The sequence below is a fragment of the Lonchura striata genome, chromosome 7 (genome assembly GCF_046129695.1).
Source record: "Lonchura striata isolate bLonStr1 chromosome 7, bLonStr1.mat, whole genome shotgun sequence".
Lineage (NCBI taxonomy): Eukaryota > Metazoa > Chordata > Aves > Passeriformes > Estrildidae > Lonchura > Lonchura striata.
Window position 1 is genome coordinate 34,684,822 of NC_134609.1, and position 15,366 is coordinate 34,700,187.

The 15,366-nt window shown below is 46.6% G+C and overlaps 1 protein-coding gene across 1 annotated transcript in view; it reads right to left on the reverse strand.

Annotated features, from left to right (window-relative positions):
* Nucleotides 1–15,366, reverse strand: part of COL13A1 (collagen type XIII alpha 1 chain) — a 93,338-nt gene that overhangs the window by 59,380 nt on the left and 18,592 nt on the right. The window contains exon 4 of the mRNA XM_077784784.1: nt 507–5,736. Within this exon, the coding sequence (XP_077640910.1) occupies nt 507–527 (21 nt within the window). The 5' untranslated portion in view covers nt 528–5,736. The remainder of the gene's footprint in view (nt 1–506; nt 5,737–15,366) is intronic.

A 15,366-nucleotide genomic window follows, 5' to 3' on the forward strand; every position in this document is an offset into this window, starting at 1 on the left:
GGCCATGGGGCTGGGATGAGCAGGGTGGCCTCAGCTCCTGCCCCGGTCCTTATCCCCATCCTCACCATGGGATGCCCAAGCAAGGAGCAGCTCCAAAATACAGCACTCAGCCAGGCAGGGGATGGCCCCCTTTGCACAGGGCAGAGTTATTTGGAAGGGGCAGCTGCCAGTGGCAAGCAGGGGTGCAGGTTAGGAAACCCAGGGTTAGCAAGCCCAGCTGGCGCACAAGGTGGCAGCAGGAGACACCCAAACCAGGGGATGCTGAACCAGAAGAGGGCCTGGATAGTACAGCAGGTGAAATGGAAACACCTCCCCAGCATGTATGTGGCTTGCAGGGCTGGTCACCCTGCTGAGACCAGGGGAGCCCCTCAGGTGTGAGGTTCAGGGAGAATAGTTTTGCTCAAATTGACAAGGATTATCCTGAAAGCCACCCTCCCCCACCCCCAAATCCTGGGGGTTGGAAGAAAATGGGAACAATAAGGCACACAAAAGAGGGTTTGACTTACCGGCCGCCCAGGGATTCCCATCGCACCTTTGTCCCCCTGGCAATTAAGGCAAAAATCAGAGGGAATCGGTAACTGGCCAAAAGCAAGGTTATAAAACAGCACAACTGAACTAAGCCACAGCAGCAGCTTCACACTGTGGTGCAAGTGTCCAGGGAATTTGACAGGGAGAGAGGGAAAGTTAAAGAGTAAAATGTGTTTACACGTGCCCTAATCTGTCTTTAGAATGCATGAGCCACCAGTTCATTTCCACATATGATAAATCCACACATCTCACAACAGAAATTACATACAGCAATTTAGGCAGCAAAAGGAAGACAGGAGTCTCCAGTCAAACAAAGTACTATCCCTATTTCCAACACTTCATAAAATCCAGGTCCTGGGAACTGGCTTCCTGCAGTGGCCAACTGTCACATTTTTCTCTTTCTTGACCAAAGTCATCTGGGTATTAGCTATTTATTTATAGAGTTATCACTGTAAAACACAATTCTCTTAGACTTAAAAATACTGTCCTGTCTAGAAGCAAGAGAAAAATGTGAGAACACAAGCTGACACAGGAAAAAGCACGTCTGGAAGAAGACATATGAGCAGCTGTTTCAGTGTCCTCTACCCCTCTGAGATACTTCCCAGTGCATTGCCAGCATGTGAGTGATCCTAACAGTGGTTTTGGGAATGACTTTGGGCCAGGTGACACTGGACAGAGCCTCGTAAACACATGAACATAGGAGAAGTGACAATTTTCTTCACCCACTTACCTACCAGGCAGTTGGCTGCCTCTTACAGCTAAATTGTACTATGCAATTACAAAAAAAAACCCAAATTACCCTCTCTGTATTCCTGGTCACCAAAACTGAAGGCTGTGCAGATCTGGAAGACAGCAGCTCATTGCTAAAGGATCTTGATGATTATGGCTTCAGCAGACATGTAGCTTTTGCTCTATATTTTGCAAAAATGACGTGATAATAATCCCTCAGTTCTGTTTCCAGTGATGTTTGGGGTTTCCTTATGTAAAACAGAATGTTCTGCCCCTGGCTGACTGCGTCTGTAGACATAAACCTGGTTTTCTGGTTTCTGCAGCTGGAGACACCAGTCCCATTGGTGCCACCTCTTTATGCCTCCCCACACGTTCAGTCCTAACGCGTGTGAACATCATCTGAAATCTCTGGAAGGGGAAGGCACTTAGCTCTGTTTGTTCTTCTGGGTGTACACAAAAGCTGTGTATCCCAAACTCAAACATTATTGCTTGAGATCAAACTATTCCCTGGTGGAAGCTCAGCCACGTCCCTCTGCAGAGTTGGGGGGGCTGTTTGGTGTGGGGGGCATTCTTTTCCAGTGCAGCATGTGTTGTGACATACTGAAGAGCCACGTACACTTTGCAAAAGCACCCCTTTCAGATGGATGAAACCCTGAACAGCTGCTTGATTTTAAGTTTTGTTGAGGATATATTACGGGAAACTGCTTTCTTCTAGGGTTTTAGGTAGGTTCTGAGTTGTGCTAGTATTTGCCTATCTCTGTCAACAGTGAGTGGAGCTCCTGGTGTCGGCATCTGGCCCTGGGATTACTTTGTGGCTGCTAGAAAACATAATACTTAGCTTTCCTCTGCTTTTAGTCCTTTAAATACTGCTTTCCTCCAGAGCTGAGCCCAGGCAGATTTCCCTTGCGGTTTTTGAGGTAAAAGCTGAATTTGCTTCTTCTGCCTCTGCTGTGGCTGGTGCCCGAGCAGGAAGAGACCAAGGTCGGGGCTGAGCTGTGTCAGGTCCCCCACAAGTACCTGGAGTGGTATATGACGGCACCGTGTCTGGAATGTGACTGTGCACTTACAGCAAAGGGGGAGCTCCCGGTAGGACAGCAAATAAATACCAGATGTTTATAAGGAAAGGTTGTCTGTGACAGAGAGCCAGGAAAGAGCACTTGTGGGTGGATGATACCGTGTAGGTTGGTTACAAAGTCATGAAAAGCTGCCTGAAGCTGCCACATCAGAGTTAAAAGAGCATGAAAGGCAACCAGCAGCCCCTGTCCTGAGCCAGGGGAGAGTCAGCAGCACAGTTTGCATTTCCTTCACTGGGAAACTGCCTGTTATGGCTTGTGCAGTCTCCAGGTGAGCTGCAGCCTGCAGAGCAAGGAACCATCACCAGGAAATCATGCTGCTGTTAATTCCAAAACCCACACTCCTTCCTCAGTCATGACTAACTCTGATGCAGATACTGTTATTATGGATTTTTGTATTTGTCCCAAGGAGACTTAGACCTTCTAAATCCTGCTGCAACTAGCAAATCCCATCAGTGAGAACACTGAACACTGCCTGTTCAACCAGAACCTCAAAGACATCTTCAAAAGTAGTGTTTCCCACATATAGGAGGGTACACGAGGATTATGCTACCCTTTAAGTTTGGACCTACAAAGCTCCTGTGGTCCCTACTCTGTATGGGCCGTGTCATGCTTGCAATATTCTATTCCAGGTCCCATTTTTCATGCAAGTCTACTTTCTTCCACCTTATGAATGTTGAGGGCCTCCTGATCAAGGTACTGTCCAACAGAAAGATTAAGGGGATGAAACAGAAATAATGAAGTATGTACCAGGAGCTGTGGCCTTTCTGTGAGGCCCTGGGACAAAATACACTGAAACAGCAAAAGCCAGCCTCAAACTCTGAAAGGAGGGCCTGATAAAGACATGGAATCACATGGAAGTGCTTAGGAAACAGAATGGTTAAAAAAATTCTCCACAGCTCCTTGACCATCAGCTCTGATTGCTTCGGTTTCCTAATCTCCTGCTTGTGAAGTTTTCTCTCCTTTTGGCACGACTCTACCCACAGCTCTCCGCTCGAGTTCTGAAGGTATCTGCAAGTCCACGGAGAACAAGCTAATTACAGGGCTTTGACTTTCTTCCTTAGTTTCCATCTGCTAAATATTATTTTTTCATGTATGGAATTGTTACAGTTGCCACAGAAATGTTGCATGATCAGAAATGGGAGAGAAAATGTCCGTGAGAGGATCATTTGCTTCGGATGTGGTCCAGACAGCAAAAGGACTATTGCACGATTTCATCACTTCCTTCCTTCCTTCACCCCTTTTAGTCCCAATCTCATCAAATATCTTACATGACTGCGGGTTGCCCCTGTCTTCACCAAAGCCTTTACTGACTTCAGGAATAAGGGTGGAAGTGTGCTTTGGGCAAGGGAAGAACATGACGTTCCCTTCTGCTGCTCTGGTGCTGCTCACGATTTCCCCAGCTTTTGTCCTTGTTGGCCTAGGCTGCAAGCAGGGCTCAGGGCATTTCTAACGAGTATTTCTCCCATCTCCACACTCAAGCCAACATCCATACTGGGAGATAAGCCCTGTCAAACAGTGTGCTGTCTCTTTTGCAAGCTGGGAAATAAAAACAGGAGAGAGATGTGAGGTGGTCATTGTTTTGCGATCACTATCTAGAATAATGTGTATGACAATCAGCCAGGAAGATCACGTTGCTGCTCATAAAACCATTTCCATTTCAAACACAAGAAATAGGGAGGGGTGGGGGGATACTTCCTATGGTGATATGTAGAACTCATTTGGCTTTTCAGAGGTGAACCTTTGCTCACAGTGACTGAACCAATCTCGCTCACCAGCTGATCAGAAACCCAAGAGGTCCTGAATGAGATGAGGGTCCTACTAGTCCAAGACAAATTCCACTTCGGCTAAGAACACTCAGTCTGCCCAGCTTCCTCTTGTTATTTCCATTGGCTATAGCATTCCTCTCAGCTTGTCCTAGAAGTCTGCTTGCAGAGACAGGTTCAGGGGTCGCAATAAGCCAGGATACAGTAGCATATAATGTCAGCACTTCTCTGGTGGTCCCATGTGCTTCTGCCAGGCTTCAATCTCTCATTACAATATTAGGTTTCTAACCCTTATTGCTGCAGAGGAAGTCTGGAGCGTGCATCCTCCTCACCCCACAAAGGCACTGACTACTCTCTAGAAGACACCTGTGTCAAATCTAGTGATTTCTCTCTAATTTCTCACAGCAATAGTGGAAATGCCAACACCACCACCACTTTTGTGTCCACCTCATCCCTTTAGTGGCAACATATGGCCTGCCCAGGCTGAAATGGCAGGGACTGCCATGGAGGGACTCCAGTTGGAGCTGCCTGCAGAGGCGTGCTCTCCTCCCAGAAAGCCACAGCTAATGCTGTAACACATCCACCTCAGCAGCCAGTCCTGAAAGCCCCTGGGATAAGCTATCGCTGAAGTTTTGTGTGGATCAGGACTTCCAGCTGTGAAATGCTTTCAGACCTTTTGGCCTAGAAGGTGCAACTTTTTGGAAGATTGCTGTCATTAAATAGGTCTGTGCTCGTATATCTGTGGGAGTTCAGTCTATAGCATTTCAGCCTGATGAAAGGGGAAAGAAAATAGGTTGTGCAGCAACTACTACTCAGAACGTCATCTGCAAACTGTTTAAGACATTTTTGCATGAACAGACAAAAGATGACTACCGTATGTTTAACTTCTCATGTTCCTTCACAGCAACCCTGAATAGTCCCTCTATTGTACATGAATATAAACCATTTCCTCTGGAAGGACTGTGCTAGAGACAATGCAGCATTTCTTTATAATCCTGAGAGCTATCGATACATGGCTTCAGTCCTTGTGTTGCTGCTTCTGGTTCACTGTGGGTCTGGTAATAGCTGCAAGAAAATTTCTGCAATAACCTAGCTATTTTCCTGAAGCCTAAATTGTCTGCACTGAGGTTTTACATTAGCTAACATTTGAAAAGGAAGCTGTCAACACAATTTTTCCTCTGAAATTGATAGTTGCACAGCTATACTTGAAGGCCCAGCAGCTCAGCCAGTCCGGGTGAGTAGCAGAGAACAAGGCCCTGCAGCTCAGCTCCTGCCATGTGTTTGTGATCTATCTTTCCCTTTTCTGCAAACACATCTCATTCAGTATGTGGCATCCCATGCATGTGAAGCGCACACAGCCAGTTCCCGCAGAGGCTGCGGGGCCAACTGCAAACACACAGTCTCTGCACCACGTGAATCTGCCATGTCCCCGTCCCTGCTGAGCTGCAGCCTGGAGCAATCCCACCCCAACCCAGCCCTGAGCTCTCGCAGTACTTGCTGTTTGGGATAGCCCAGGCTGCCGGGACTGCAAAGGTGGCTACCACACCAGACACCACAGACAGGAGGCTGCAAGCTCATGCCCCGCAGACTCCATGTCAACAGCTTCTAAGACCGTACAGGTTTGGTACTTACAGGTGGACCTGGAAGAGAGAAGAAAAAGAAACAATAATTAATTTTTAAATGCAATAAATCCTAACAAGAAGAGCTAGAAAAAAACATTACACCATCTTTTGGGCTTAATCCTCAGGCTGCTCCCACTTGCTGATGCACTTTCATCAGCTCCCTGCTTGTTAATTAATGTATCCCCACAACTAGCAGCTGCTAATAACCCCGTGAGTGCAGGGCAGTCTCTGTCAGAGACCTGTGCTGGGAAGGCCATGCAAGGCAGGCTCTTGACACTGTCAAACCCAGTTTTGGTCCTCCAACACACATGAGAGTGGGGAACTTGTTAGTTATGTGATTCCTCTTCACATCCTGCCCATGCCTGGAGGCTGAGAAAGTTGAAACTGAGGAGGCAAGAGTCCCTTTGCTGCTAAAATTCCTACCCATTTCCCACCAGAATCAGTAATCTTGTGAAGGTGTGAAATGGCTAATGAGGAAACTACAGCTATTAAGAATATCAGGTACTTTTTCTCTTTAATACAAACACATTTTCCCCTTTTCTTCTGCCTGTGATCCCATAGAAGTCAACCTGACCTCAGAAGAAATTCCCTCAAATTCTTTGGATTTCTTTTATTTTGGAAATCTTTTTTGGAACCTGCCAGTGTGGAGCACTGCATCTCTCACATACAGAATGGTTGTACAATATATATCAGGGCTTAAACAGCACATTTCTTCCATCAGTTCCCAGAAAATTCCTCAAAATCCTGACAGATACTGTGTGTGTGGAAAGAAACCCCTGGACTCACTATTTTGTGGTTTCCTCTCTGTGGGAGAAGCAAGACACACCATACAACTGTCAGGGGTTTCTACATTTTCCATACTTTATAGACATTCTGTTTTCTTTTTTTTTTTTTCTTCACACAGAGTGCCAAGAAGCAAAGGCTAAGCAGTATAACAGAAGAGCTGACAGACAACAGGCAGCAAACTCCTTGCACAGGAGGCGGATGTCACGGTGAGCACCTGCGGAACACGTCGTCATCCTGAAAGTCCACAAAAGAAACTGGAGACTTTGGATGAACAAACATTTTCCACATTGGAAATCTCTCACTTAGCATGACTCTCTCATACCAGGTTTGGTGACCTGAAACTGCCCTGTCAAGTGCCACTGTTAGACATGGCTTCATTGTGGTTGATCGGAAGAAGTTTGCTCTAGAAAGTAACTTTTGGTTAAAATACAAAGAATAATAACCACATTCATGATGGCTGACAGAGCTGAAGTCAACACTCGCAGCTGCAAGGCTCAACATCAAAACAACTCAAATCAAATTTAGGACAGGAGCTCAGGGGCGATCCAGATTTGGATGACCTGGCAAGCACCCACCACCGGTGCTGATGCTGAGCCCACTGTCCTACTTGGTACACCAAGTCTAAACAACAAAAGGGCTTCTGATCAGAGAGCTCATCTAGGAGAGCAAGGTCAGACTGATGCTGGAATCCTAATTTATGCCAGACTGGGAGAAAAGAAAGAATTAAAAAAAAAAAAAAAAAAAAAAAAAAAAAAAAAGAGAGAGTTTTCTGAGTCTGGCTTGGATCACAGTAAAGTTCTGTGAGAGAACTGTTTTGGAGAGATTTTGTTTCAGACTGAGTGCCCTGACACAAGGTCAATGCTTATAGCTTGCCAATACACGGACTTTATTTCCATTAACAACACTTCAGACCCTTAATAACCCACCTAACTGTCTGCATGGACTTGGGCACTCATGGATTGCATGAACCAAACTGCTGATCTAATATTAAAAGAAAATTTAAGGACATGCAAACCCTGAGCCACCCCTGCCCTTCCAGCCCAAACACAACCAGCCAGCAGCACAGCTTGTAATGGTATTACCATATCACTGAGAGCAAACTTAAGCTCTTGTTTGCTCCAGAAGCCCCATCCACAGAGAAGAGTAAATCAGCAATGCCGGCAGCTCTGGGCCACACACCCCACACAGATCAAAGACCAGAGGAATAGTGGAGGCCCATCTCTGTTATGAGCCCCCTATAAAATTAATGGCTATGCGAAGGGGACTGCACAGTCTTGTGTAAACACTCATCAGTGAGCTGCAGGGACACAGTCTTGGCTGCAATAAGTCAGTCAGGAGACACCATCCAGGGACTGGGCTTCAAATGCCGGGATCATCCGTGTGACCCAGGAGAAAGCGAAGCCCTCAGACAGAGTCATTTCCAAAAGCAACATCATCTTGCATGGGCTGGAGGAGGAGAAGGAGAAGGAGAAGGAGGAGGAAAGATGTTCTAAAGACAGCAGGAAGGGAGGAGGTGCTGCTGGATAAGCTGTTGCAAAGCATAGGGGATTTTACGAAGCAAAATAAAGCTTCAGCAAAATGCTTTGGTTATATTCTGTCACAGTGATAAATGACAAGGTGGAATAGAGGTTCTCAAGTGGCTCAGTCCTTAATACAAGTAGTAAATTAATGCACATTAGAGGAAAGAGTGGATAGAAGAGGATGGAGATACTTGAGCCTCTACTCTCAACAGCTCCAACCACCAGCAGTGCAGTGAGCTCAGCCCTGGCCAAAGCTCTGGCAGAGCTGCTCGGGCCTGGGCAGGGATGCTGACAGCCCTGCAAGCCAAGGGAACAAACCCACAAGTTGACCAGGCTGCGTGGGACCCTTTACAAAAGCCACCTGAACTGCAATGCAACAGAGTCACCACACCACCACTGCATGTTGCCCCTGTATCATGTCTCTTGCAAGCCCAGCCAGTTTGGTGCAACCATGTGGAACTGGGTCTCCTTGCCCCAACATGGGCCAGGTCTTGGTGGGGAACTCCAAAGAGCTCTGGAAACAACCAGGAGCCAACAATCTTGACAGCCACAAGCACAAATCACACCTACTGGGGGTTCCTCCTCTCCTTACAGCAGGCTCTTTTGGGGTGAGACAGAGGCGATGCTGCATAGGAGATGAGCTAGATCCTCTTTCCCTATAAACAGTCAAAGGATGAGTCAACAGAGAAGTGATAAAAGCTACTGTGAACGTTTCTAAGCCCATTCCACAGTGAAGCCCAGCCAGCAGACAGACCCAGAGCTTCCAGATCACCAAATTCCTCAGCCTTGCAGGGACAGAGAACCCACACTTGTAATTAGCACCTCCAGATCCTGTGTGTTTTGAACCTGATCTTGCTGGGAGCGGAGCGATGCCAGTGCTGGCATGCGGGCTGCAGCACGACCATCCGCCCACGACGGGCTGCTCAGGAAGCATCTCTCTGTGCCGGCGCCTCGCTGCAAGGCACTGGAGGGCTGTAAGTGACTGCAAGCGCTGTTTATCCAGCTGCGAGGCCTGTGGAGCAGCAGGGGATGGAGGAGGGGACGGGGAAAACGTGTCAGGAGTGGACAAGTGGGAGGAAGCAGTGGTCTCCTGCAAAGAGGAGACCTCCAGAGTACCTTTGAAACGGAACATTGAGAAAACAAAGAATTCTTGTAGGGGTACCCAAGGTCCCTCCAAACATATGGCCTTTGGACACTAGCACCATCTGCACTGTCCCTTCTCAGCTGCTCTGGTTTTTAAGTTTTTAAGACAGAAAACTTCCTTAAAGAAGCTCTGCCTTTCCATAGCCCAAGTGAGCAAATGAGCAGCCACGTAAGGGAAGGGTCCACCTTACTGCATGCACAGAAAGGCCACGCCTGTGATGAAATGCAAGGCCATGCCACAGAGCCCTCTGCTCACTTGATCTTCCCCATGGCCTGCTCCAACACAACAGAGCTGCAATGACTCCTTTTCTCTCAGCCACTGAGATAAGATGCCACCCTCCACACTGTAGCCTCACTGGCCTCAGAAAAGGAGAGGCTTAGTTTTGCAGGCTGGTCAAATTTATCCTAATCCGGAAAGTCTTGTGTTCCACAAATGTTAAAAGCTGGACGTAGAGGAGCAGGTTTGGTAAGAGGCTGTCTGCTGATGACAGAGATATTCTCCAGCTTGAGACACCAGTGCTCTCTGGACCAAGAGGATCATTGAAATTATCCCATCCACTTACGGGCATTCCCTGAAGTCTGGAAAAGTGTCCATTCTCAAAAGGTTCCCAAATGCTGTTACATATTTTTTCCCCTCTAATTTCTTGGATTCAGGCAGTACAGTGTCTGCAATATATCTTCCAGCCTGCTCCAAGAGCTCACATACAAGGGGGTTATTTTCCCTCCTGTATAACATATATGAGACAAGGAGGAGAAAGAGGGAACACAAAGACATTCTTGTTGGTTAGTTGGGTCATCCTCACTATACACGCCGGGCAGCAGGGAAGATGTAAACATGTAATCCATCCCTGTGAGGAAATCCAGCCATTTCAGACCCAGAAGCCAACCTTAGGGAGTTAGAGAGATACAGTTACTTCCTGACATTCAGGGCTATGTTAATTGATAACAAGATAGCTGTGGCCAGGCAATTAGTTATGAAATGCTGATTGAAATGCCAGTGGCCTAAGCATGAGCCTACCCAGGGTGGCATGGAACCCCTAATTCATGGCTCCATGGGCATTCAGTGCAGACTGACCCCATTTCAGAGCAGGCATACCCCAGCTGGGTGCATGGAGCACAATCTGTTTGGCCTATTTTAAACACAGACCATGCTGTGATTTTCTCATAGCAGATCCAGAGTACTCATACTCTTCTAGAGCCGACTTCCCTACCTCCATTGGGGGACAAATGATACAAGCAGAGACAGAGGGAACATTAACTCAGAGAACTTCAAACGAAAAGGCAAAAAATGCCATGTGCCTTGCCATAATTCATTTTTATTAGCTGCAGGTGGAATTAAAGACAAAAAAATCTTGAAAATAATACGAAAAAATTTAAACACTGACTACCCAAAGTACAACTTCCAGTAATTTTGCTTTAGGTTTTGTCAGCAGTGGCCGACAATCTGTATGGATAACTCACTCCAGAGAGCAGAAGGCCCTTGCAAAACGCCAGGATCCTCCATCCCTAACATTCCCTTCTAGGCTACACCCTTGCAGAGTGGCAAGAGGTTCTTCAAAGGATTGCAGAAATGTTGGACAGTGAAAGGATCATCAGGATTTCACTGCCAAAAAATCTGACCAACGCTAAGTGAGGCACCAGGTTATGCCAGTCATTCAAGCTCGCCCCCCAAATCAAACCCATGACATCACTGAGAGTCGGCAGTTAATATCAGCAGCTGTTGAGGATAAAAGTCACGGCCCAGGCACTCTGAGCATCCCAGCGCATCACCACCACCAGCCCAAGCCAAGCAGAAGGCCACAAGCACAGAACCAAAAAAAGTCCAAAGGATGCTACTATGATCAAAGTAGACACCAAGGTGAAGCCTCACAGAAAAATTAACATGATTAAGCATTAGTCTCAAAAATAAAAGAAGGGGCCTGATAGTGGAGTTTAATCACAGATCCCAAGTGCAGCTTCAAACATCTCTGCTTGTTTCAAAATAAGGACAACAGGAGCCAGTCAGCCTCCAGAGCCAAAAGAATCTGATAAGGGTAAGTTGGACCTTTGGCATAACCACAGCCAGCCCATTAGGCAAATTAAAGTGCTCAACAATAGACAATCAGAAATATACTGACTAACATTTGGGAGACCCCCTTGCAAAACAAAGGGCGGGAAAGGGTCAAGAGCAGATGGCCCACACAGTGCTGTCTACACCCACGACAAACAGAGCACCTCTGGCACTGCCAGGGGAGAGGTGGTGGGTTGGCCAATGCTGGGCAGCACAATGCTCCTTTTGGGCAGGCATCCATGGGTCAGCAAGCTCTTCCCAAGCAGCAAACAATCACATTTGTCCCTGCCATGCTGAAGCACTTAGCACCACAGAAAGCAGAGAAATCCGGCTGGGAAGGACTCCCAGGGTCAGCTCACCCAGTGGGTTTTCATACTTGAAGGCCCCCCCAAGGTTTTCCACTAGTGGTGCAGACCCCTGGATGGTAAATGGAAACCTTATGGTGGCAGGCTCATTCCACTCCACCACCTTCTGCCAAAGAGCCCCCAGGCTCCAGCAAACCACCAGCCCAAAACCGCTGCTCTTGACTATCCCCCTTTCTCTTCCCCTTCTGCCTCCCCTGAGCAAACCAAACAGAGATTAAAGGATTCCTGTGAAATGAGAGTGACACGAAACTGAGGAGGGAACATCTTCAAAGCAACCAAAGGAATAAAAAGTCTGTACCTAGCCCATTTGGGCAAATATTTCTCTAACCTGTTGCTGTCCTCTAGGGATAGCGACACCACATGCTTCCCTAGTGATCCAGTCCAGGCAATACCCAAGCCCTGATTCATAAGGCCATATTTATTATCTTTCTTAGAGACTACCCAAAATTTTCAGTGTTGTTGTTTGAGTCAGTCAATGACCTCTGATGCACAGCAAATTCAAAGAAGAGATTTCTTTTTGTTTCTCTCCTTTTTGCGGTTACCTCATGTATTTGATGTCTGCTATGCTGTTCCTCAGTCTTCTCTTGTCTTCAGACTAAACAAAACCTAATTCTTCCAGTCTCTCCACAGAGGCCATGTTTTCTGGACCTCTGGTTGCTCTCATTGCTCTCCCTCAATGGCCTTTTTGCCTCTTGAAATGTAATATTCAAACAGCAACAACCTCTCCAGCTCACTGCATGAGACAATGGCAGATGACTTGGTGAAGGCAGAAGACATGGTGTCTATTTACCTTATCCACAGGGTCTTACTCACAGAGGGAAAACAAGTTACTCCCTGTCACCACCTCTGCCTTGCCCTTATATTCTGACATGTCACTTGTTCTCCATCAGCCCTCAAAGGCTCTTTTCTTTAAGAAGCTGATGTCCTCGCTGTCGGGTGCGACTGGCATTTATGTTCCAGTGAGGAGGAAGGTCTCCTGCTCACTCACAAAGAACAACTTCAGCCTTTTCTTAGTGTCCTTGAAAGTCCCCTAGGCTCTCAGATTTTAATCTTGCACACCCATTCATTTTAATTCCTTTCAGCTTTACTTTCTTCCTGTCTTGAATTTCACTTTGTGGAGGACTTTGTGATTTTCTTTAGCTGATTTCTTCCTGTGGGTCCTTTGCACCGGGACAACTTCAACTCGTGCCTTCAACAGTTTCTCTGTCAGGCTGCTGAGTTTTCTCAACTTCTTCCCCAGTTCCTACTCTCCAAAGGCACTACCCCACCAATTCCCCAGCTCCTTCTGTGTTTTTGAAATCTACCTCGAACACCTGAGCACCAGGAGCACCTCCCAATTCTTAGTCTGAAGACGCACATGCCAATTGAATAAGGTACCACTCCAACAAACCCTACCCTCTGGCAGATGTTTGATAATCTCTCTGGAACTCCCATCCTACATCCCCTAAGACATCCTTTTCCATGCCAGGAATAAGAAGGTGGCATCTGAAAGCTCTGGAGAGATCCAAACCAGTTTGAAAGTTACAGCTGGTTGTTCAAGAGGAGTCTCTTGTTTCTGCACCGAGGAGTTGGCTTCTTCAGCACTCGGCCAGGCCCTGCACAAGCTCTATTCCTCAGAGAGTTGCAGAATTAGGAAGGAACCACAAAGAAAATATGGCCAAAGTAAATCATGGCTGGGCAAAGCAAAAATCAAAATCCATGGCATTTTTACTTCCTGCTGAAAATTACAATCTCTCTCATAATGTGGTTGTCTGGGAAAAGTAGAAAGTTGGACCTTACTACAGCTAATAATTGCTTGAATAAATTCTCTGCTCGTGCACTTCAAATGCAAACTGCACACTTTATTCATTTGACAAATTGCGTAATTCATTTTAATCCTATATAATTTTTGCAATTAGCAGCTGATTTTAATAACTAGCGCACTGTTACTTTTTTCTGCCCCTTAATTTTTGTTATTCTTCTCTCTTTTCCATCTGCTAACTCTTTTCTTCTTCCTTCCTCCTTCCAAAATACTTTTCAACTTTTATAACAGCAAATTCTGTCACCTACCCAGGGACGAACAAAAGACCATTGTGCTCAATTTATCTTTTAATAGACTCCTTCCTCAAATACCTCACGGACTGCCAGCACTCCCTTCCAGACCCTGTCTCACACCCTTTTGAGTTATGAAAATGTTTGGGAGGGTCTTTCCTTTAGCCCAGACATTTTTCCACCCCAGATGATTGATAGCTCCCAGTTACCACTAATTACCCTATCAGCAATTGGACATGAGCCTAGCCACAGTGCTCTTCCTCCAGAGGCCAGCAATGCATCCCTGTCGCTCGTTATCCTCTTCTTCAAGGATGGAACAAACTGACTAATTAGAGACACCATAAATTCTTCCTTCAGGCTCTTCCTGATGCGTCGCCTTATTTCCAAACAGAGCATGTGGAGGAGAGTGGGGCTGATGCTAGTCCTTTCAAAAGGAAAAATGTGATGGGGTTTATGAGCCTAAGTGGGTTTGTTCAGCATGTTTTATGGAGCAGAAGAGGAGAGTATTCATTCAGCCAACTCTAGCTGATGCTTTTTGGCACATCTCAAGCTGGAGAGGTTGGCTTGGCTACCCCATGCCCAGTGGGAGCCAGGCTGGGGCAGCATGCACATATGGAGACAACCTGCACTGGCTTACAGGGATGAAGGACTCAGGCTTCCCTTACCTAGAATGAACTGTGCGTGCAGATCCCTTCCCTGCTGCCTCCAGTGCCAGCACCAGATGCACAGCACACACACTATGGAGAGATCCATCCCAGCAGAAAGGCAAAGAAGGAACCCCAACCAACTGCTGTCTCCCGCTGAGCACAGTCTGGAAGGCACCTGTATGCTCTCATCTTCCCAACATGGCAAATTTGACCCAGTAAGTTTGCTAAATTCTGTCAGGACCTCCATCTTTTTTGAGAGGGCAAGATTTTTTCTTATTTAGGCATACAGATGGTTATTTTTTAAGGTAGTGAGAGATCCCATTATAATCTCAAAAAGAAAAGAGAACACAAAGAAAATGGACACAGAATACTTTCCCTTCTCCCCAGAGGAGAGAAAAAATAACTTGGAGGAAAATCAAGCAAGTTTAGACATCAGTTACTCTGAAGCTCTTCCTCCCAGACAAAAGGAAAGGCCCTGAGGGCACGAGGGCAAAAGGGAGAGAAGTTACATTCAGAGAGAAGTTTCCCCAAAGTACATGGGCTGCGTGGTACACCTGGTAAAAAAAAAAAAGTTTGAGGCTCCTCAGTCACTGCTAAAGAGGCAAATTGTATCAAAGCAGGAAACCCTCACTGTTCTGGAAAAGAAGAGAGCAAAGAGGAGGAATGAGAACCAAGGTCTGCAACAGCTTGCTGTATGGGAAAGGCACATAGAAAAACCCACGTGGAGGAGGGGGAATGGCTGAATGCATGCCAAACCACGTGGCGCATGCCCCACAGCAGCCCTTGAGCCAAGAGTCACATTTTTGTAGTTTCCCTTCCTAAAGGGCCCGAGAGCCACTTCCCATCACCATCCCAAGAAACTCCAGGACCCTGCCTATTAAGATACAGTTTAATGCAATAGCAGAGCCTGGGGATCTATCCAGGATGGCTTTGGAATTCAGAGACAGAAATATTTACAACCACACATGATAAACCCCATCTCCACTTGCTTCCCCAACAAATACGCATTTCTATAAGCACTCATACATAAGCAAGACATCATCACACACATGAATTGGGGGTAAACCAATAAACGCGAGGCTACACCTTTCAGAAAAATGCACGTT